Source organism: Ambystoma mexicanum, chromosome 4q (assembly GCF_040938575.1).
Source record: "Ambystoma mexicanum isolate Mex_15411 chromosome 4q, UKY_AmexF1_1, whole genome shotgun sequence".
NCBI lineage: Eukaryota > Metazoa > Chordata > Amphibia > Caudata > Ambystomatidae > Ambystoma > Ambystoma mexicanum.
In genome coordinates, this window is record NC_090928.1 from 143,775,947 (window position 1) to 143,801,333 (window position 25,387).

At 43.9% G+C, this 25,387-nt stretch overlaps 1 protein-coding gene across 2 annotated transcripts in view; it reads right to left on the reverse strand.

The window, feature by feature from the left end:
• Positions 1-25,387, reverse strand: part of KATNA1 (katanin catalytic subunit A1) — a 438,379-nt gene that overhangs the window by 317,532 nt on the left and 95,460 nt on the right. Inside the window, exon 4 of one of the 2 annotated variants that reach the window (XM_069607672.1) lies at positions 3,697-3,783. The exons of the other annotated variant lie outside the window; for it this stretch is intronic. Coding sequence (XP_069463773.1) covers positions 3,697-3,783 — 87 coding nt within the window. The remainder of the gene's footprint in view (positions 1-3,696; positions 3,784-25,387) is intronic. 2 annotated transcript variants of the gene reach the window in all.

The following is a 25,387-nucleotide window of genomic DNA, read 5'->3' on the forward strand; positions in this document are numbered from 1 at the left end:
ACAGATGCTAGGAAGGAACCAGCAACAGAGAAAACAGTAGATTTTGACCCAGGACGACAACCTGGGTTAGTAGGTGAAAAAACCTAAGCAACGGGGCAGAAATACTGGTAGACATCAGACTATCCGGGGTACCCCGCTGCTAGTGGATGAGAATATCTGAGCCTGACACAATCTCTAAGGCAAGGGGTAAGAAATAGTTTCCGGCAGTGTGACGAATCCAGGGAATTCGTCTCTTCTCACCAAAGGGGAGCCAACCCTTTTGGGACTATGGATGTCAGGCTGCTTTGCTCATTACCACCTAGAGGACATGGCAAGCTGAATTCCACTGGGGGTGAACTTAGCCCCTGTCCCCCTCGGGGACAAGGAATCCACAAGCAAGGATTCCCCCCTGCAACAGACTACTCACAAATGTTGGTTATATGGGAATTGAGCAGCACAATAGGGTTCAGGGCCCTTTCTGACTAGGAATTGGTAACATCTCTGCATAAGCACCCGAACCAATGGAGCCTTTCTTCTCATTCAGGGAGGAACATAAAATACCTGTGACCCCTCCAGTAGGGGGAGGAACTGGCCTGCGGACAACAGACAGAGGCCTTTGCCAGAGCACAGAGGAAGGGACACCTCTCCTCCAGGAAGAGCCCAGCGACAAAGCCATACCATCTGTGTAGTGGGTGGAGGAAGCCAGAGGCCTATGGAAACGCTGCAGAATCCAGGAAAGCTGATAGGCAGAGGAGCGCTGCACCACCGAGACCAAAAGACAGAGGCACTAGCAACGAGGCACATCGGTGTCCAGCAGAGGGCAAAGATCTACAGGTGTAAAATATTTGTTGCCACTGCCTATGCATGCGTTAATTTCCCAGATATAATTTACAATTCCTGCTGTAGCGTAGCAGTGTGCTGATACGCGCAATATCGGGGGGGAGCCGTCCTCGCACCCACTCGCCACGTGTCCAGCTCCTTTTTTCTTGGTCTGCCCCTACTGCCCTACATTTCTTTTTCCCTTCCCGGCCCCTCACCCTATCACTCTTTGGTTAATGTGACGCAGTTTCTTTTCCAATCACGTCATGTGACATTACTATGGTAATCTTGCGAGATTCCCCCGATAAGCTGAAAATGTTCTACCCGTAACTGGCTCCCCAGCCAACTCCACAACTTTACATGTAGTTCTCTTTATCCCTCCCCACCTCTACCCTGATGTGGTTGCATCAGTTTTCCTCAATCAAACATTATGTTCATCACTTTTCATTTTCAGTTTCCCCTTGTATTATCGCAGGAATCGCTCCCATCAAAAAACAAAAAATAAGAAAATGGTGATTTTTCATTTCTGATATAAAAGTTTTTTGGGAGCAGGAAGCACTCCTTCTCTAACGATTATTTTAAAACTACGGGACAGATTAACCTCAAACCAGCAAAGAATAAAAACTGGATGCTCTGTGACCAACTTGTTTGTAATTGGGTCAAATTCATCCAGCAGTTTTCTCACTACGGGTGTTCACTATGAATGGGGCTAGGCCGAAGACAGCATTTTCTTAAGAACTTTTTTATCTTTGAACAAACTGGAAAATGTCATCCAAATCTGTCCAGCGACAAAAAAAAGTTTAGCAATAGGATTTTGGGAAAAGTGCACAGGCTTCACCTCAACTATAGGTCAGTTATTGCCACCATAATCCATACACAAACACACAACGACCCACACCAGTTCCAATATACAGTAATGCAAAATATGTGTAGCATGACAGTAATATAGCATGACAGTAATATAGCATGACTCGGATGAGGACCTGCAACTCTACCTCTCTGACCTGAACTCTCTCAAGTCCACTCTTGATAGAGCGAAAAAGGGAATTCTACCCAACTCTCATCGACTAACTACAACCATCTTGGCCTGCTACAGGGCACCCTAAACTAACTCCTTTCAAGCCTATGAACACCACTCTCGCAGCTAATGGCCTAGCTGAATACGGAAATGCAACAATTTCTAAAACTAGAGACTCTCTCTGAACCTTCCTCACACTGCCTCCTCCTAGATTTTACACTCTGTCTACTCTACCATCATCCTCTGCCTCCATCCCCCACTTTAATCACACTAATACTGACAAAGTGGTATCATTACTGATGAAGGCCCCCCTGTTGTGCCCTGTCAGGCTCTCTTGCTCTTCAGCTAGTCAAGCCTATTGCCGCTTTAGTGGCCCCTCACTGAACAGACCTTTTCAACCTGTCCTTTGGCTCCGCTTCCTTTCCCTATATTTTCAAAACATCCAAGGTCATCCCTCTCCTAAAAAAGCAAGTGGCTGACCCGAACCTAACGGTTAACTTGCACCCTGCGTCTCTCCTTCTGCACTATTCTAAAGTGCTCGAAATGGTTGTGTTCAACGGTTTTACCAATTTCTTAGACATCCACAACCTTCAAGCAGGTTTACACTCCTGTCACTCCACGGAAACTGCTCTCATGAACGTGTGCAACGTCATCGCCTCTGCTAAGCAGTACAACCTATCCTAATTATCCTTGACCTCTATGCTGCCTTTCACACTGTTGATCACTCGGATCTCCTTAATACTCTCTTATTGGGATTTGCGATTGAGCCCTTGCACCTTACCAATTCTCGGTCTCCTGGAGCAACAACACCTCTCCACTCAATGCTCTAACTGTTGGTGTTCCACAAGGCTCCAGCTTAGGTCCACTCCTTTTTATACTGTACACCTCTGGCCTTGGGTTCTTGTACCAACTCTTTGCTCTTTGCGTACAACACCCAAATCATCTTCACTTTTCCTGATCTCTCTATCAAAATTTCCAACACTTTTCTTCGCTGCCAAAAGCTCTCATCTCTTCCGCTGCCTATCCAGTCCCCACCTTACACTCTCCCCTACAGCTAGAAACCTCAGCGTCACACCTTCTCTACTTTCATCTCCAAAACTGGAACAGCAGCTCACCTCAACCTCCTAAATATTAGGAAAATCAGGCACCCCTTTCCTTTCAACACCACCAAGCATCTCTTAACTGCTCTTGTATTCTCTGAATTGGACTACTGTGCCAGAATCCTCTTTGGTCTACCAAACTATGCTTTCTGTCCACGCGACAAGATCATTACCTTTGCTACCAGGACTATCTTTGAACTCCCTCCCTTCACACCTACTTCCTCGTACCGTCACCAGGCTGGATGGCCGCTGATGCAAACAGATTTAAATGTCTTCTGCTGGTTCACAACTATCCACGGTACGGCACCACTGTAACTATCCTCCTCTACCCAACTCTACAAGCCTTCTCATAATCTCTGCAATGCCTCCTCAACTAACCTTCTGGCTGCTCACCCTCCCTGTGCTTCCACTCTTCCTCTTCTTGCTCCACTTGCATGGAATTCTCTTCCCCCGGACATCTGAGAAACACTCCAAACGAATTTGTTCAGATCCAAACTAAAAGCCTACCCCCCCGCCTCCAAGTTACCCTCAGCCTACTTCTCATCTGCCTGCTAGCTAACATTTTTCCCTCTCCTCCATCCCTCACTTCACCTGCCTCTACTCTAGCATTTCACCCATCATGGTCACATCCCGAGCACAGCTGGCCGTACCGCCTACCTGCACTTGAAATTTTCCAATGTTGGTTGTCCTTAATCTATGTAGGTCCACTTATGTATTGTCCCCGCTTACTGTTCCATTGTATCCCCTCCACAACCTGCGCATAATGTCCCTCAAACTCACCCCATTGTAAGAAGCTCACTGCTTCCAGTCAAATCTGATTTCTTATCTTTTGAAGGTTCTTTTGTGATCAAAAGAGCATTGGTCCTCCTGTATATAAATAAATAATAGCATGACACGCCACAAGTCAACATTTTCATTACAAGCCCTGGCCAAGAAAAAAGAAGATATGACAATCATTTCAAGACACAGATTACATGTTTTGCAGCACCTCCAATCAAGACAAAGACAAATTGACTGCTGTAATGCATATTGTTAAAATAATTTTACTGCTATTCAAAATACAGTACACAGATTGGGCAGCAAGCCACAACATAAACTACACCCAAGAGGAGAGCCAAGGACTATGATAGTCTAAGGTCACTATGAAAAGATCCTGGCCAGCACACTCCAGCGCCTTTGTAGTAATAAATGCAAGCCTAAACAAATCCGATTCTATGTCAAGACCGGAGGCTGACATTATGCTTCTCTTTCTTTTAATTAATTATTAAACAGAAGCTCAGCAGCAAGGTATTTCCGCACTTACATGTAACAAAACTCATGTTGGAAGTGCTAGGAAAAAATACATAACAAAGAAATAACTTAAAACACACAAAGTCCTCACAATACCAAGTAGAGAAAAAAAGACTCCAAATCCCATGATGCCCAGTAGTACATTGGTGCCCCAATGTCACGTGACACAGTTCCTCCAATAAGTGTCCAAATGTCCCAATAAACAGTCCTGAATAAGAAACAACTTCCTCTTTCTTTGCTGCTCACAGCAAGAGATAAGTCATTTCTTATTCAGAATTGTTATGTCCAATGTATTTTATTGTTTCTTTGCTTTATTTCTGGAGTCAACGTAGATGCAGCTTCATTGTATTTGTTTACTCACCGACGGCAGCTGCGCTACTGTCGGCTTTGTTGGTTGTGGAATGAACGTTGTGTAAACAGAAGCGTTCTGTTCACACAAGCGTTCCAAGTAATCGCCCGTGCATCTTCGTTTCTCGCCATCCCGGCCCAGACTTCCATACGCGGGCTTCGGGAAGGCATTGCTGACAAAGCGCGACGCGCCCGTGAGGCGCAAGGGGAGCCCCTGTCCGCGCTTACAAGGCGCGACACGCCCGTGAAGCGCAAGAGGGAGCCCCTGTCCGCGCTGGTCCTGTCTTCAAGCTCCGGTGCTCGTACGAGCATTTCCGTCGAATTTCTAACAGCTGATGCAGTACGAGCACCGGAGAGAACCCTTTCATTCAATTTCTATTTTATAAAAAAAAAAAAAAAAAAAGAAGGAAAATCATTCAGACAATAGCACGCTAGGTGGTCAGCAAAATAAAAAAAAAAATTCAAAAAAGAGCAGGGCAAGGTGTGTCACTTGCCTCTCCAAAAGGAGGTAAAAAGACACGTAAGAGAAAACACCTTACCCAAGGGGGGGGGAGTTTTTTAGGCTCGCAGTAAAAGCTCCGAGACTCCCCCGAGCCAATTGATCCCTGCCACTGCTGCACTAACAGACGCCTTCTCCAGGCTGAAACACGCCTTCATGACCAGAGAGGTAAACCCTCCTATTGAAAGACCCTCTAACCCTGAGGAAGAAAAAAGGGGCGTTAGACCCTCGAGCTCGGAGGAAGACCAGCAGGGCGTTGAAGAGGATACAAACTCGGTTGTATATGAGGAATCGCCACATACCTCCTCAGATGAAGATACCGAGAGGTGGGGTACAAAACCCTCGACCTCGGGGAATGCGGTAGCCCCCGTCCCCAAGGCAAACATTAAACACCCCCCTATGGAGGGAATATTCGATCCTGAGGACTTGATTCACCCCAGGTCCACCGACTGGCAGCCATCAATCAGAACATCAGAATATATGTCTAGCAGGCTACGTAAGCCGCTAGAGAAAGAAACCCGAGCAAGACTCGGAGCGGAAATCCCGCGTCCTGACATTCCACATAAGATTGCTATGACACCGGAACTAGATTCCAAGATTGCCTTCCTGGTCAAACACGTAAAGGACCCTAAAAAGGGTATAGACAGAGCCTGGAAATCATGCCAGGATAAGCTTTTGGATGTAGCAGGCCCGCTTGCAAAGATTTTAGATCTGGCAGAAGGAGCTTCCACCTCCTCCACCCCTATTGATCCGATTATTCTTTCTGGGTGGGCTCAAAGAGCCATCTGTCTGCTCGGGAATGCGAGCTGCGCCATTTCCGCCGAATGCAGGAAAGGCATACTATTCAAGATTGATGGGAAACTTGCAGAATTGGCGAATACAGAGTCCGGCGCTGCTGCACAAGGACTACTTTTTGGTGATCCTTTTATGAAGGAGATGACCAAATTTGTGAGCACCTTCACCGCTTTGGATAAGGCTCAGGCCTCTATTAAGAGGGTTTTTTCATCTAAGGTTTTCGCCAGGGCCGGTCGAGGTCGCTCCTCCGGCCGCTATACTGTCGACCGAAGACCTCAATACCATCAGCAAAACACCTGGCAGGATCGAGCCGACACCTTTTTTCCCTCCAGAGGACGTGGTAGAGGCCGCTACTGGAGGAGAGGATCAAGGAGCGGATCACAACAACCCTCAGGTCAGTCTAACAACTGCAGCGCCGCACACACCCATGGGGGGGAGGGGGATTAGCTTAGTTTGCAGACGCCTGGGACGCTTTGTCAGGTGACGTATGGGTCAGGAATGCAGCGCGCGGACTGCAGCTATAATTTTTCACGCAGCCCTTTCAGTACACTCACTAAGCTCCAATCCTTATGTCAGAACTAGATCAAAAGAGCGCTAGACAGCGGAATTCAGAACCTGCTCCTGAAGGGGGCGATTCAGCCCTGCTTGACACCAGGCTGATTTTTCAGTCCGATTTTCCTAGTACGCAGAAAGGAGAATTTGAGACCTGTAATAAACCTAAGGGCACTCAACAAATTCATTGTCTATCGACACTTCAAGATGGAAGGCATCCACATGCTGAGAGATCTTCTCAGGCAGAGAGATTGGCTCGTGCGTCTAGATCTCAAAGACGCTTACCTTGCAGTGCCCATCCATCCGGAGCACACACAGTTTCTAAGGGTTTCTTGGGATCACAAAGATTGGGAGTTTACGAGCCTACCCTTCGGGCTAGCTTCAGCTCCCTGGGCATTCACCAAGCTGTTAAGACCCGTGGTGGCTCACTTAAGAGAGCAAGGCGTCCGCCTGATAATCTATCTGGACAATATCATCCTCATGGCTCAATCTCGAGAGCTACTACAGGATCAGGCCAGATTAACAATAGACTTACTCCACAGTCTTGGTTTTCTCATCAACTGGGAGAAGTCGGTTCTGCGCCCTTCCAAGAATTTGGAATTCCTGGGGTTCACTGTAGACACCCAGAACTCGCAGCTGCGTCTTCCGGCTGCCAAGATACACTCGACCAAAAGAGACATTTGCAGGCTCTTACAGAAGGATTTCATCTCTCTGCGGGAGCTAGCGAGAGTAATAGGCCTCCTGTCCTCGTCCATACAAGCGATTTTTCCGGGCCCTCTGCACTCCCGGGAATTGCAAAGGCTGAATGGTAAACACTTGCGCCACAGCCTCTCTTACTCTCAAAGGCTGACGCCATCATCGCAGACGAGGACAGAGCTGAATTGGTGGCTTTCGCACATGGAGGCCTGGAACGGCAGAGCCATTTTCGGTTCCACTCCAGATATCATCATAGAGTCGGATGCCAGCCGTCCCGGATGGGGGGCAAGATGTGGCGCAGCCGCCACTGGAGGGACCTGGTCTCCACAGGAACTGAATATGCACATCAATTGCCTAGAGCTCCTCGCACAATCTTTCGCAATACGATCTTTCGCGAAAGACAAAGTGAGCTGTTGCATCCTGCTAAAGATGGACAACATATCTGCCGTGAGATACATAAATCATCTGGGTGGTACCAGGTCTCGTCCACTAGCAGAGCTAGCCAAAGACTTCTGGCATTTCTGCTTGGATCATCAGATCTCAGTAACGGCGGAGTACCCGCCGGGTCTCAAGAAAGTGATAGCGAATTGGCACTCTCGCCATTACGCCAATTCCAGCGACTGGAGTCTCAACAAGAACATAGTTTTCCGCTTACAACATTGGGGCCCATTGTCCATAGATCTCTTCTTGTCTCGGCTCAACACGCAGCTGCCAGTGTTTTACAGCTGGGGGCCCGATTCAGCAGCATCAGCGACAGATGCATTTCTACAGCCTTGGACGCAAGGGGTACTCTATGCGTTTCCCCCTTTCTCAATGATAGCGAGGACCCTGGCGAAGGTCCGACTGGACAGAGCAGAATTAGTCCTCATAGCCCCAGTATGGCCTTCTCAGATTTGGTATCCAGTTATTCAGGAACTTTCCACGGATTCTCCAATCCTTCTACCCCATTGTCGGGATCTCCTGTCAGATCCATGGTGACAAGCTCACCCTCTACTGACCTCCGGGTCGCTGACCTTGGCAGCGTGGAGGATTTCAGGGCAAGATGGAGAACTCCGGGTATGTCCAACACAGCAATTCACCTCATTGAAGAGAGTTGGGCCCCTGCCACCCGCAAACAGTATTCCAATTCATGGAAGCGGTGGTGTCAAGACCGAGACGTGCATCCAGTTTCAACACCGTTAGATGAAATCCTACATTTTTTAGCAACCTTAGTAGAGAAGGGTTTAGCCTATAGAACAGTGAACACATACCGTTCAGCAATTTCTGCAGGGCACAATATCATACAGGGAGCTCCAGCGGGAGAACACCAGTTAGTGTGTAGGTTAATGAAGGGTATCCGCCTTACAGTGCCTCCTGCGTCCTGTTACAATAAACTTTGGGACGTCAATAAAGTGCTTAATCTCTTCCTTTCCTGGCCAGATAATGAGGAGTTATCCCGTACGGCACCATCCGGCAAGCTTACGACACTACTTTGTCTGATCTCCTGCAGGAGAGCATCTGACGTCAGGGCTCTAGATCTAGAAGGTAGGTATTTTTCTTCGGACTGTATCGTTTTTCATATACAAAGGAGGACTAAATGTGATTCTAGAGTAATCTCTTACCCGGAATTCAGAGAACAGCCCAAGCTTTGTGTGGTTCGGTGTTTGAAGGCTGATGAGGAAGTCACGGCTCCGCTTAGACTTTCTCCAAACGGACAATTCCTTATAGCTATTCGTAAGCCTCACAAAGCAGTTTCGACTCTTACCTTAGCTCGCTGGGTGCGTTGGACGCTGTCTCAAGCGGGAATAGATACATTGCAATTCAGAGCCCATTCAGTCAGGGGAGCCATGGCTTCTAAAGCTTTTCAAGTTGGCGTCCGTCTCGAGGACATCATGAGAATGGCTGACTGGGCAGGCGAGTCCATATTTAAACAATTCTACTTGAAACCAGTAGAACAACCTGCTTCGATAGTGGTAAGTAAGCTTTGAACGAGCATAATGTGAGCCTCCGGTCTTGACATAGAATAAATAACAACTTACTAGAAATTCTTGATTCTATTAAAGACACAGAGGCGAACATTATCCCACCATTCGAAGAAAAGCATATTGTACTGCATGTAAATGTTGCTATTGTTGCTTCAATCGGTCAGTTTAACTTTGTTTACACTGCATAATAATATTCAGATGTTTTTCTTCCCGCCCTATGGAGAACTAGGGTTGTTATACGCAAGAGCTAACATATTCTATTTTTTTCTTGACAGATCCCACAGACAGGTCCACCTGATATGCATAGTGATGGATCTTACCCCGTTGGGCCTGTTTAGAGTTTATCAGCGATATCAGCAAGTTTGCAGCCTCGAAAGAGGAAGTCGTTTCTTATTCAGGACTGTTTATTGGGACAATTTTTGGAGGAACTGTGTCACGTGACATTGGGGCACCAATGTACTACTGGGCATCATGGGAGTCTTTTTTTCTCTACTTGGTATTGTGAGGACTTTGTGTGTTTTAAGTTATTTCCTGGTTATGTATGTATGTTTTCCTAGCACTTTCAACATGAGTTTTGTTCCATTGTAAGTGCGGAAATATCTTGCTGCTGAACTTCTCTTTAATAATTAAAAGAGAGAGAAGCATAATGTTCGCCTCTGTGTCTTTAATAGAATCAAGAATTTCTAGTAAGTTATTATGGAAAATCTTTATTGGTCATAATTATGGACACCAGCCATTTTGCACTTACATTATGGAACCAGAGAAAAAAACAGCCAGACACGTAGGTTGGTCTCTGACAGCACGAGACCACAATTGTTTAAATGCTGAGACTGCCACTGCTCCAGTCGGCTAAATTAATTTGTAATGGTAACTCATCAATTCAGAGCCAAATAATAAGTCTGTGCATGCAAAGACAGGAACAAGATGAAGATATGGTTACAGCCTTATTGGGGCAGTGGGCACCAGGTAGATTATTTCCATTGACATGTAAACTGTGGCTTCCCATGTCTCCTCCCATCCTTCAAGGAGTATAATAATTAAGAGAATGATTTGGCCGTGACTGGAATAGAGCTGGGAACAATAACCCAGTTTGCCTTCCCAATAGCACGCAAAATATTATCATGTTTTGAAAGCACTTGAAATTAGAGTGTCCAAACTGGCATTAACTGGTCAGTGACATTTACATAGTTTTAAGGAAATATTTTCCACAGCACTCGGGTTAAGGGTTTAAACCCATCTATCGTAGGGGAAAGACAGGGTTCCAACCAAGAGGAAAAGCATACTCTTACTGGTAGCTTTGGCAAAGTAGTCAGGCTTCCCTCAATAGAGGAAAGAAGGCTGGTGGATAGGTATGGTTAGTTCCAAATGGACACTCCAAGCAAATACACAGATATACTGAAAGATATATACTGTAATATAGAACAATTCAATTAAGTACTTGAGTTGCAAATGTACAAAAACAATTTACGTTGTGGGGAAGGCCAAGCAATGACAAGTGACAATAGCTTGGGGTTAAAACAAGGCGTTTTATTGATGGGATTTTCAAGGTAGGGTTTGGGGCAAACACCTATACGCACCTGGGAAGTCTACACCTGAAATGGGACTTTTAAATCTAAACAGCGTCAGGAAAGGGCCAACGTAAAGTGTAATTCTTCCAGTGCCCTCCACCTCCTGTGGCATAAGCCCAAATCATAGTTCAACCTACACTAATAGGTTCTTTTACCTCCAGGCACTCCCCTAACCTATAACAAAAGATCATAAGGTTGAGGCCAACAAAGTTCAAACCCTATACTAAAATCCTGAGCCTCCTGGTTAGTCCCAAATGTTCCAAGTCTTTGCCAACAAAGTAGTTAACAAAACCTATTCTAAAATGGTAACCACTAATCGTGAATACAAAATAGTGTGAGCTTTGCACCATGGAAGGAGACACAGACAACAGATTCAAAGTTGAACAATCTTTTATTAAAGTAAATATCAGGATGGAGTAATACTTAACTTGCCCTATTCCAATGTGGGATTTCCCTACCTAAATAAATTAAGGTATGTCGTGTCAGTAAGTTCAATGTAAAAGTCTGTCTGTGTCCAAATCCTATACTTGCCCTAACAAAGAAAACAAAACAATGTGTAGGACATTAACCATAACTCAATAGTGTTCCAAACAAAGTTCTGAGCCACTTCCAACTCTGGTTTATTCATCAGCTTTCTCTCCCAAATGTCATAATTTCACCACAACATTTCTCTTCTTTTGAGCATTAAATGAAATACAGTTTGTTAAAGGTCAGGATGCCCTTGCCCAAGTTCAATACAGTTCCAAGATAAAACACTTCCAGGATACCAAAGCTTAGGGTTCCCTTCCCCAAGCTTAATGTTAATATCAAAAGAAAATATATTTAAGCTTCAGTCTTTTAAACTGAACTTGAATAACTCGGGGTTCCCTTCCCCAAGTCGGATGTTTATCAATATTTGGTTTCTTGCTTTAACTTCAGCAAGCTTTCTTGTTGACGTGAAGAAGTTCTCTGGTCAAGGTGCAGTTTTAGACCACACTGTCTGCCCATTACAGGTCACGCAACCAGGAACTTTCAGGTTTCTTTCAAAGTTCAAGATTTGATCCGGCAGTTTCTTAAAGTGTAGTTTCACAACTTTACCACCTTGGCTTGTTTCCTTCAGTTCAGCTTCCTTTTTGATTTTCAATTCGTTGTTCATCAGTGGAGGTTTCTCTTGCATTCAGATAAAATAGTTAAATTAATTCATTCTGGTATTCACCATAACTTCCTTTCACTTATTTCATCCAATTAGATATTCATTAAAAGAATTGTAGTTTGTTTCATTCCATACCCTAAGTTACTTTCTCTTGTTTCATTCAATTCGATATTCAACATAAGTAATGTTGTTGGTTTCGTTCAATTCGCTAAGTTACTGTTGCTTATTTCATCCAGTTCAGCATTTATGATAAGTAATGTGGCTTGCTTCATTTCATTTACTGTTACTATTTGTTCAGTCTCCTTTGTGCACTCCAGATATTTGTGTGTCCCAGACACGTACCCAGTATCAGCGGCTCTTTCTTCTTCCGAGGGACAGTGAAATAGCCGGGCGCGCCACTTCACACTCACCAGTTGTTATGCAGAGCTTCACCTACCTGCAGTGTCTGCTGACTGCCTACCCCGACTTTGGACCTCCCATCAGCGTTCACCATACAGCGAGATTCCCAGGGCTTCTTGTGGCATACTGGCATCTCGGCTTCTGTTCCCGCACAGCTTCCACTCTGGTCCTTTTGCTCTCCAGACTTCCCCGCTCTGACTGGTGGCTGCTGATGACTCCACCTTTTATACACCTGTGCTTGTCTAACAGGTTGCAGATGCGAGTCAAAGATTTGCCTTGCCTGACCATAATTAAGCAAATCAACAGAACATACCTGACTTTCAGTCTCTTCTTCATCAGAGTACTTGAATAGGCAATGGAGGTAATCTTCACAGCTCCTAGTTGTTTCTTCCTCGTCTCAGTATTGTTATGCCTTTTAAAGGAGGAGTGAAGTGGAACACTTTTATAATAACCCTTAAAAGTCGGGGGAAGATCGGCTTTACTATCCCGAGGATAAGGGAGGATACCAGGATTCGCCTAAAGGTACCACCCTGGTGATTGTCCAGTTCCAGGGTCAGGATCCAATAGCGATTGTCTTTCCCTGGACACCTGCATAGAGGATCCAAGAGGAGTAGGAGTGAGAATACCCTCAGGTTTCTTACAATAGCAAAACATCGCTTGGGAAGACGTTTGCTGGGTGTAATCACTGGTCTTCCAGATTTCACAGACCACTCACAGGTTCCTTGCTTCCCAGTGTCGGATTTCACTTTTCTTCCAGATTGGGTTTCTCGGTCTCTTCCGCTGAGTGTTTGGATTTATCTCCAAGCAGTGGAATTATGTCAGAATGACCTTCCATCTGAACCTGCCCCGACCTGTGCAACCAGCATAGGTCTTACTCTCAGAACTCAGTTAGGTCCTCCACAACCTTGCTTACAGTACGGTACGGTAGCTAACCTCTCTTAAAGCGAACTAGAGGGCAATACATAAGAATTACAAAATAATTGTTCGCATTGAACAAAATCATGAATTAATCAATTTTCTTTATTTCTTTTCACCATTTTTCTTTTTATATTAAATGGTTGAGGTCCCAGATATTTAAAAAGATACATTGTTGCTCACACATAACAAACACATACAATAAAGTGCATCAAATGGTGCAAACCCTACAAATCCACAATTTGTGAAACACATGAAGCCAAAAGAAAGTCATCAAAACAAAAAATCTAAAATTCACCTGGCCATCCCTGGCGGGATTACACCTACACATGTGAGGATAATAACTCTAAAAAGTAATAACATTCAAATAAATTTGTCACTTTGAGTCAATCATGGAAACTTCCAATATTCCTGGCTTGAGTCAATATTGGGCTAACGGACGTCTCCGCATATGAATTTTATTGAAACGCCTTTGTCAAGACTTTTCTTTTCTCACCTGCCACTTCTCTTAATTTTCTTGCCTTACACCCAATTATTATTTCTATTTCATGTCAACCAAATCGGTCTATAATATCCAATTCAAGATATTTAAAATTTAATGTGAGCATAATTCAACATGCATTCTACAAATTATAAATTACTCATATTTCCTTGCAGAATAACATTCCCTCAACTAAGCTACTCACCACAATTCTATCTTAGCGTGGTACAGCCTTCTATATGCAATGGTGACACCAATTGCCAAACATGGGAACTTGAGGTTTAATTTTCTTTCCCGCTATGTTGATGACCTTTACTGCGGGTGACAGAGAGACAAGCTCTAATTGTTGTCATCACATTAGATTATTATTTTTTTCACTTTGGCTTTTGTGGGTCTTCTGGCGACAGGAAAGGGGACCCTATCTGTAAAGGGACACACCAAGGGGATTCAGGCCAAAAGTCACAATGTCCAGCTCGAGCTAGAGGTCAATGGGACTTATAAGTAGACTGTGTGCCTGGGTAGACCTTTCTGCCACTGCAGAAGAAATCCCAAAAAACACTATTACCTTCGGGAGGCCTCCCTCAAGAGCCGGAGATCATTGGCCTTATAGACCCTCTGGCTAGCTAGACTCTGGTCTGGCGACTATACCCACAAAACCCCAGCTCACCAAAGTTGCTGGTTGGGTCCCTCAAAAATATCATATAGCCCACGTCAATGTAGAGGTGAGTGGATAATATGCCTTTACTCAATAAGTGTCTAGGAAAACAATTCCATGTTGACATGTTGGGTGGGATATGGCCTGGAAAAACTTAGCATGGTGGAAGTAGCTCCCATCAATGTGACTGCTGTGATCACCAGACCATAAGTAAAGCAACGACAAGTTGACAAAACTGTCCACACACCAAATTAGACTCAGTCCTCTAATGTTCCTAACAAAGGCTAAGGGAAACCTAAACCCACCAGAAGTAAAAAGGGGCACTTCACCTCCTGTCGCTAACCTTGTGCTTTAGCCAGCAGCTAGTGGGGTTTGTTCCCATACGGGAACACCCTGAGGACCCTGTAGAGTCAGGACCGCATAACTATGGAAAACATCTTGAACTACAGAATCTTTTTGCAGAGAGGGTCCCCACCACCAAGAAATCGGGCAGGGCCAGCAAGAGTATCCTGCTCCAGAAGGCCTAAGAAAATAGGGTGCTTCTCAGTCCCAAGGGTTAGGACCCAGGGAAGTATAAAATCTTTTGGGAGGATGAGCTCATTTATAGGGGACCTGGTGCACATGGTCTACAGGCACTTTGTGCTTCATTTCGCCCATAAAGAGCCCTTACTGAGGACCTTGGAGTGCAGAAGACCAAGGTTAACTCTTCACTTCTACTGGCCCAAGATGGGGAGTGGAGGAGTGGTGGTGATTGAGAAAGAAGGGTACTGAAAATCTTGTCACACATCTCCAACATCAGGCAAGGTGGGTGGCAAGTACAAGGGCCCCTTTGAGAGTGTGGGAATTAAAAGTCCTATAGACGACTCACCTACTGCCTCAGGTTGCAGCATCATCAATACCATGATATTAGGTATCCCGATGCAGTGCCTAGTATAACAGTCACTGCCAGAGCAGTGTACGGAGCACTCCTGGGCATTTCTATCTTGATAGGATTTCTTTAAGTGGTTATCTCCGATGAGTGATACAACTTCATGTTGCATTACATATAGGCTTTGTGGGGTAACCAACATATTTCCCACTGCTTATCGTCCAAAGAAAACAAAACTGCTTTCATAAAGAAGTGGCTGTCTTGCAAGAACCACATCATATCAAGAAGAGAGAACGTGAGCATCTCGCAGACCCTCTGCAGACAAAGCCCAAAGATGGCTCAATGGAAGGAGCAAAGATATCTCCACAGTGAATTCCAAAGCAACAGACAGTGAGATTGCAGAGCTGAACTAAGGAATGATATAATTGTGCCAACATGACAGATTGTGTATAATGCACCTGTGAAATATAGGAGCCATAGAATGTCTGGAAAAGTCAGGCATGACATCAAAGGGAAAGATCGTTAAAATGTTAGATGTTGGTGGGATAGACCACTTCGATTCATTGGCCCATTCCTGTTGCGCTGGCACCTAAAGCAGGACAAAAAAAAAAAAAAAAGGTGCGATTTTGTATGGTCTACACAGCTATGCATGCAGTCCCCGGAACTGATGAAAACCACCTACCCAGAGCTGATGAAATGTCAGAAAGTCTAGCCTTGACAGGCTGTGCTAACAGAAAAACTACAATCTCCACCAGAGAAGTCTTGTACCATTTTAGGGTCCCGACATTCAGATTAAAGAATGCTCCTGCCACTTTTCAGAGGTTGGTGTATTATTGCCCTCAGTGAGGTTGTCGCCCATAAGGATGAGACCGTTCTCTACAGAGAAAATAAACCACTCTTATGACAACCTCAATTATACATTTGTAGAAAATTCAATAAACTTAATATTTCATACCTAAAATTCATACGATCAATTCTATATCAATTTACACAAATTAATTTAAAGCAAAAGTCATAATTTACATATTTTCTAATAATTCAAAAACTTTCACATAATCAAACAATGTTGAAATTCACATAATTCAATCAGGAATTCAATTACAATGGTATGATACAACCATATGTAGGTAGAAAATATTAAACAGAACAATATTTTTACTAACAATGTTTAAAAAAATAGAAATTCATCAAGTCAAATGTATTTAAAGCATTCTCTTCTCAAAAGTCATTCAGTTGTGATCAAGATTAATTGATGTGCTGTAGTCATTCTATGTGTTTCGGAACTTTCCCTTCATCAGGAATGCAGACCACCATTCACTAGATAATTTGTCTACAATCATACAAGTAACCACAAATTCTAATATAGCAAAGTCACACTGAGAAACAAAAAAAAATCTCAAATCATTTTAATTCCAGATATTTCCTGCACAGACTGAATTCCATCAATTTCTAAACATTAAGTAAATCCAATGTAGTAAGTAGATACTCTTACCTCTATTCAGTATAACACTGTATAAACCAACATTAAAATAACATTTGTGATAAAAGCGAATGTGTCAAGATTCAAACAAAAAAACCTTACATAGTATACAAAATCCTCTCACCTACCTTAGTTTTGACAGTTCTGTTCTTCCACAGAGTACCTTAAGCCAATATACAAAAAACTAAATTATGCCCACGTTCCACAAAATAACTTCACTAGTCCTAAAATGTAGTCCCAAAAAAAATGCTATGTATACAAATCTATCCAGAAAACTAAGTTCCAAAAGTCCACATTTCTACAAGTATCTTACTCAATCAGCCTAACCATCCTTAATCTTACTTGTTTGTATGCCTTGTATGTCAAAACTGAGCCACTGCCGTTACATGCAAACCTACCTCCATGCTTCTAAATGTTTATATAGCTTCCCATTGTTCACACATGAGGAATATTAAAACGCTAGACCGTTACTCTCAGTTCCAAACCCTCACTTGGCAAGAGCCATTTTGTAATACATTCGGAAATGTGCATGTATGCAATTTAAACACTAGACCATTACTCTCAGTTCAATCCACCTACTAGGTTGATGCATACAAACAAGCAAGTTAAGGATGGTTAGACTGATTCAGTGAGATACCTGTAGAAATTGGGACATTTTGTAACTTAGTTTTAGTGACTTGATTTGGATAATATATTTTCTGGGGTACATTTGATGACTAGTGAAGTGATTTTGTGGAGCATGAGGAGAATAATATAGGTTTTTGGGATATTCTCTTAAAGTACTGAGTGGAAGAAGGGACCCTTCAAAACTAAGGTAGGCAAGAGGATTTATACTATATATGTTTTTCTGGTTGAATTTCAACTGTTTTATCACAAATTAAATGTTAATGTTGGTTTGCACAGTATTATGCTGAATGGAGGAGTATCTACTTACTGCAGTGGATTTACTGAATGTTTAGAAATTGATGGGATTCCGTTTGTGCAGGCAATATCTGGATTTAAGGTTAGTTGGGAAAGAATGGTTTTAAAGCTCAGAGTGTTACTTTGTTATATTAGAGTTTTTGACCATTTGTTACTTACATCATTGGAGACTAATTATCAAGTGAATGGTGCTCTGCATTCCTGATTAGAAGCAATTCCCAAAACGTGTAGAATGACTACAGGACATCAATTATTCTTAATTTTTTATCACAACTGAATTTGAATTTTGAGAAGATGCTTTAAGTAGATTTGACTTCATGAATTTCTATTTGTTTTTAAACATTGTTAGTAAAAGTGTTGTTCGGTTTAAGGTTTTCGACCTACATATGGTAGAATCATGCCATTGTAATCCGTGTTAGATTATGCAAAACAGTTACTAAATTATTGAAAAATACGTATATCATGACTATTTTGCTTTAAATGAACTTGTGTGCATAAATCTTTTCTATAGAATTGATTGTATGAATTTTAGGTATGGAAAGCTGAAGTTTATTGAATATTGCACAATTGGGGGTACCCATACAAGTGCAAGGCCTTCTTACAGGTTTCTCTATAAGCTTTTTTGGTTGCAGGACTGGGAAACATCCAAAATTCGGACACAAATGAGACTTCTTGGGCCTCACTGGCTACTATAAAAAAAACACATCACGGGTAATGATGGCACCAAAGCATTCCTTTCGACTACCTTGACCGCCAATGTATACACTGAAAATGTGAATTGGACAGAGGAATGTCAGAGGGCCTTTCATGGCTTGCAGGATTCCCTGTGTAAGCAGCTTCTCTGAAGGCTCCAACTACCATCAGACCTTCATTATCCAAACAGACGCCTCTGAAGCTGGAATAGGGACAGTACTCACCCAACTGGATGACAAGGACAGGGATCACACAGGAATTACCTTCCTAAGTAAGAGGCTCAGTGGTAAAGATCTTAGATGGGTCACAGTAAAAAAGGTGGGTTTTGAGATTATGCAGTCCCTCTGGATGTTCAGATCCTACCTCAATGAGTCAACCTTCAGGTTCCAGACAGACAACCAACAATTTCACCGTCTAATGCACACAAAAGGAGAAATATTAAAACTGCTCAGATTGATCCAATCAGCCTACAGGGGATGGACTGCACTATTGGGCACAACTAAGCAGATGGTATTTACGGAATGTAAAACCAACCCAAGATCGCTCCCAGGGTGCAGGGGAGGGTTGGGGGGAGAAATCAGCTCTTCCGTCCATTGCCTTAGGGTTGGAGGGGAGGGGGGAAAAGAGGTGGGTGCTAGAAGTAGGTGCCAATCTCACTTTCCTTGATGTGGGAGCCCCCTGCACTTTTTGCAGTAATTTCTGGGTTTTGGTCTGTATGTTTCCTCACAGTTCTATTTAATTCAAAGCCTGACAGAGTGGCTCAGTTTTGGTGTTCTGCCCTAAGAGCCCAAAAAAATCAAGGCAGGAGCAGGCCTAAAGAAAAATCTTTAAAGTCCTGCTAGACAATAAGTCGATTAAGTTATTGTATCTAAGAGAAAGGAACTCCACCCATGAACTTCATGGCATCATATTTATTGCACCACAAAAAATGGTGGATGCGTGAGGAAACATTACCCGTATTGTTAATGTACCTTTTCAATAGTCTCCTCCTCCGCGGGCACATTGTAACAAGTTCCTGTAGTCCGCCATCAGTAAAAATTCACAATAGCTTTCTAGGTTAAATTGGACTTTGAAGAAGTCTAAATGTTGAATTGGGCTACGATAAATGATCCCATATACAATGGATCATCATGTGAGGCCCACAATTAGAGTGTATTTGGACACATTAAACAAAAAGGAGCAATACATGGTGCAAGATGTTCCTAGAAAGAATAGGTTTCACTACAAAATGAAGCAGATCGTTATTAATATGTGCTGGTTTATAGAATCAACCCTTTGTACCCCCATAATGAAGCCAATCAATAATGATCTCAGTCTTATTATGGGGAGGAAGGATAGCTCAGGGGCAATGCGTTTGTCTTGGAAGCAAGACAATGCGGTGCAACACAGGTTTGAATCCCGATCTCGTGCTTAGAAACCACTTGCTGGTATTAAGCACGTAATAAAAGAACAATTATAATAACAGCAGAGATATGCAGGAGGGGTTAGAGGCTGCTTACTGTGGGCTTAATATACCCTCATGAAAATGGATGTGTAGGGCCATTTAGGAATATAATTGAGCCAGCAGTGGGCCATCTCTAAGTTAACAAAACTTGGAGATGGCCCACAGTTGCAGATCTATTTTGAGGCTCAACATTAAGTAACTTTTCGCCTTCTCCCTAGAGGAAGGGCTGGGTCTGTTATGGCCGCAACAGCCAGAGATATCATAGGTACTGGATTCCAATGCAGCCGCTGTATCGCCCAAGACCCTCACACTTCTGATCTGTTCGATCAGGAATGTACAAAAATGGGACATATATCAAAACGTCTGACAATCGTTTTTTTTTGTCCCCACTACCTACTTCCTCAGATTTCTTATATTCGCTCTATGGTGCAGTACTTCCAATGGAAGCTCGGCTAGCCTATGCTCAGTTCTATGTGAAAATACCTCATTTTAAAAGTTCTCAAGAGAAAAGGCCCGATTCACAATGACCAATTTTATATTGATCGCAAAACCAGCATAGTAAAGGTATTTTTCTCTTGAGGCCTTTAAAATGTGTTTATATTTTATATCCATGGTGTTTCACCCCCAAGTCCCCCCATTGTTCCTCGCTGCATCCCACCACCAGCCTCTCGTGCAGGATTGCCCTGCTCTCAGACCCACCCACCCCATTCCCCCCCCAACTACCCCCAAACCAGTTCCATTTAGAAAGACTGCTCCGTATGTTCACAGAGCGGTCTCTCTAAATCATTTTATAGGTGAAAAGAACTTAAAAGATATTTTCACCTAGAACGCACTGCTCTGGGTCCGGGTCCTCCCTGCACACAATGAACCTGCAGTGGTTGATAAAGCATTTGCTACTGAAGCAGTTGAGTTTGGACCTGAGAAAGCAGAGATGGTCACACTGACTAATTTAAGGTCTGGCGGCTGCCACCAAAATAGCTGCAGGCAGCTTTGATCAGGTAGACTTTGCACTACATGGAAACATCACATTTCACCCACAAACCCACCTGCACTTCAGCCTCTCCTCTGTGCTGCACTATCAAAAGGTCATTAAAGGATAGTTCCGGGACTTTTTTTTTTATTGTCCCTACGGTTCGGCCATGTGTTTTTAAGCATAAATCGGTAGATCGTAGAAAACTTTCCTATGGACCTTACCCGACTTTTCGTCCATTAACGCACTCGAAATCAGCCGCCATTTTCTGATAATCCTATCATTTCCCCCCATCGACCTGGCTCACCTGCGTTTGCGGCACTAAATCAAATCCCCCGCCCCTGAGCCTGACATCAGCTGACGCGTACCGCCCATTTCCCAACGCCAAAGCACGTTTCGTGTCAACAATCGCTGCGCCTCAGCTAATGACGTGTCGCCATGGAAATGGCAGGACGCCTCTTTCCTCAATAAGTATAAACACACCGTTTCACAACACACAGCAGCAGATTTTCGATTCCATTACTCTCTCTGTGTTACTTTGAGTATTCTGTGACTCGTTTCTGTGCTCTGGTCAGCTACCTTCGCCGCTTCTAGGCCTTGTGAACACCTGTACCATCTCTGTAAATTATTTTACTTTCTTTACCACACAATGGCTACAATAATGCCGTATATGTACGAGCCCGAGTACACCGAGGAGGAACTACTGGAAAGGCAAGCACGCGAAAACGATGGGGATTCGGACGGCAGTTGGGAGGACCAGTCAACGGATGAAGAGCCTGGACCATGTCGCATGGACGGCGTCTCCACCTGGTGCACGTGCAATCGGTGCAAGCTAATGCCAACTGAGGAGGAGAACTGCTGCTGCCGTGAAAATTCCGGGTGCTTGGCCTACATTTCGGAAGGCGAGCCAAGTCCGCAATGCATCACCGAGCTGCCAGAGTTCAGGGAAGCCTGCCTCTCACGGACCGTGTTGAGGATGATGATGGTGCTTATGCACGAACTTCGCGGCACTGTTCGTCCACGTAATCCGAGTAACAAGTAAGTATACTCTGGTTGTGATGTCAGTGATGCCACTACTATTTCATGGTCGTCTCCCACATATAAAATTACATCTACATATCATTCGAACGCATGTAAATTGGTTCCATTGCATCTTTCTTTTTCACAGGTGGTACAGGCTGGTGGCCTATCGTTGCTTCACTTGGTGGCTTCACGGGAGGCTCGGACACCGCGTTCGGAGAGTAATACCTGCCTGTGCGGTACTTGCCATTAGACAACATTTCCCCAGCGACAGTGGACAATACCGCGGATTTTCCCTGGATGTGCTGCAACCGGAACTTTACAATGTGTAATGTTTATTATTTATGTTCAATTGAAAATAAGATCTAAAATAAAACCCAAAATGTATTTTAACAATGGTTGTTTTGATTTTTTAAATGAATCTAGTGTGTCTCCATTGAATAGTCTTCCTGTGCCTTGTCTTGTCACACCACATGTCTCCGGCCAGCATCCTCCCTCACGCTGGCCGCCCACCTTCAATCCACATAACCGTTGAACCCATATGCAGCAGACATACATATGTTATTTTGCGGGTTGGCAACAAGCCTCCCGGCCTTGCCTCCTCCCCCAAAAATACTTACCACACCACTTTGTTCAAGCGTTGGCAATAAAAGGCCGTTGGATTTTATTGATACAAAACATGGTTATAGGTAAATAATCAATATGGTTGATCATAATAAATCATCCTTTTGGGCACCGGGTACAGAGATGACCCCCTCTGGCCCGTGCCGCCTTGCCACCACAGGCCAGCCTGCTGCTGACGAACTGCCTAGGCATCCAGGGTCTCCAGGGTGAACTGCACCCATATATTCTCCTGGGAGGCTGAGGTATTTATAAACTCACCCCCCTGCCTTCCATGTACTAGATCCTGCAGCCTGCCTCTTACATGCAGTTAGATGGCCTCTCCTTGGTGAGGCCCTGCGGCAAACGAGTCTTGTCTGCACGACCACCGCCCCAATCCACCCCCCCGCCCTATCAAAGGCAGTTCGCACCGGGGTACTTGCGCTGGCAAGTGGAGCTGTCAGGGAGCGATAAAGGCCAAGAGGTGCCAAATAGCATGTACACTTCAAAGTGGTCAATAGAGCATTGGTTGTTGTTCCCATGTCTACCTCCAGACCCCGTGTCTCCTGCCAAGCATCCCCCCTCACGCTGAACGCCCCCCTGCAATCCACATAAGTGTGTCTCCATTCACGAGTCTTCCTGTGTCTTGTCTGCACGACCACCGCCCCAATCCACCCCCCGCCCTATCAAAGGCACTTTGCACCGGGGTAGTTGTGCTGGCAAGTGGAGCTGTCAGGGAGCAATAAAGGCCAAGAGGTGCCAAATAGCATGTACACTTCAAAGTGGTCTATAGAGCATGGGTTGTTGTTCCCATGTCTACTTCCAGACCCCGTGTCTCCTGCCAAGCATCCCCCCTCACGCTGGACGCCCCCCTGCAAACCGCATAATGCCACGACATATTCACATCATTCATTCACAAACACACCCCTGTTTCGAATTCTTTATAACCCACTTCATATTTCTAATGAGAACTTCTTTACGCTTTGCTAGTCAACCCGTGAAGGTGCTGGTTATCTGCTCTTCGTCTCTGTGAACTTCCGTGACCACTTCGAGGAAACTCGTCAGTTTGCAACCTGTGAACTGCTCCCTGTTCTACGACAAGAAACTACTCTGATCCCTGCATCTAACTGTTTGTTCGTCAAGGTAAGGCCATGTACCATAATCATTTTGCGTCCAATTTCTTTTCGTTCAAGACAGTACATGCAAGGAACTAGTCACATGTTCTGAGTTTAGTCAAATTATTTTTCTATTTTTTTAAAGTTATTCAAATACTTATCCGCATGTGAATAACGTGTATAGTTCCAAGAACCAAAACGAACCTTGCATTGGACCTTTTATGTGTCATTTAATTTTTTAACACATTGGTATTCATAGAGAATTGTTGATCTTTACTTTTCAGAACTTTCCACAATGCCTGCCTGTTCCATTGGCGGTTGCCCTTCGAAGACTCATAGTAAATCTGAAGGTACTATAATGCATGTTTTCCCTAAGACAATAGATCAGATAAGAGAATGGGTCCGATATTGCGGATATCCACCGTCTGAGCTTGAAAGTAGAGTCCTAGAAGTCTTTGCGGACAAGAGGGGTGATCGATACCGCATCTGCAGCAGGCACTTTAGCTCAGACATGTACTCCACATCATTGCTAATAAAGAAGAACACACAGCGAGCGAAGCGAAAATTGCTCTCAACCGCTATTCCCACTCTATTCGTCCACATCCCTCCACTGGTGAGTCAAGTTTACGTATTTATCTCTCGGCCTTGCGGTAGTGTGTAGCATTAGCTAACAATAATTTCCCCATTTATGTATCCACTCAATATGAAGCCGGAAGATTCTCCATCCGTGTCGTTATTGCAGTCATCAGCACCTTCAAGCTCCTATCGGGTAATCTTACTTAGCTATTCTGCCACTGACTTGTTTTAGGCATGTAAATCAATAGTTTTTATTTATCGTGTGATTATTTTACCTAATGGTACACCCTTGTACTCGTCCTCTAGTCTTTGTTTTCAGTTATAATTATTGTTATCCAAAATAATGCAAGTACTGTCTTTCAGGGAGATGCTGAGGAGTCCAACGCATTGACGACAACCGTTGATGTCACTCAGATGCTGGAGGTACGTTTCCGGACAGTTCCATTGATGGAGATCATCAGATCTTGCATTCTTGTAGCGTGATTGTTACACACAATGTTTCTTTCGTTTTTAGCCATTGATATGTCCTTCTGTCGTCGCCCTCCTATGTGCCTTCTTTTTTCAATATTGTGTTCATTACTAATGAAAGTCCTATGTTTCAGGGAGTCGATGGAGCATTAGTCCAAGAAGATGGGGGAGCATGCAGTTACGGGTCGGCGCAACAGCTTGCAGAAGTGTGCACCACAGTTACATCGTCCCTTGATGTTCTTATGCATTTCGAGGTATGGATACTGACAGTTCGATCAAGCAAAATCATATGACGTGATTACATCCGCTATACTTCCTTCTTTATTAACGCAAGTACTATGTTTCAGGGAGATGACGGAGCTTCTTCTACAAGAACATCACCCCTAGTAGTTGATGCAGATCTCTGGGTGGTGACACTTCCAACGATCGAGCAAATCGAATCATATTTAGATATCCATTATTTATTTTAGACAACTGATCATTTCTGCAGGTCTATTTAGATGAGCCGTTGACGCCTGCACAAAGTATGTTCTTTTTAACAAAATAGAAAACCATACTAATGCAATTACTGTGTTTCAGGGAGTTACTGAAGCATCATCTTCAATAATATCATCAATGGAAGTCTATGAGGAGCCCGAGGTATGGATCTTGACAGTTCCATCTAACTAGATTAACAATGCGTGAATAATTGTCGTTTGAATGTTCTACAGAAACCGTTCATTCGTGTTTTGCTATTGAGATGTACGTGGGTATTGGTCCCCAAGTACATTTTGTGTTTTCAATATTATTATACATACTAATGAAAGTTCTATGTTTCAGGGAGTCGATGGAGCGTCAGTGCGTGATGGATGTGCTTATCATGAAAATATAGTCGTTGCAGCGCAAGAGAAAGTGGAGACATGCACACACGAGTCGGAGCAACAGCGTCCCGATGTTGAAGTTCGAGGCAAGAAAGTTTCAAAGAAAAGAAAGCAAAAGAAGGTTAGTGTCCTGGTCACTATATTATGTTGTTTTTCACTGTT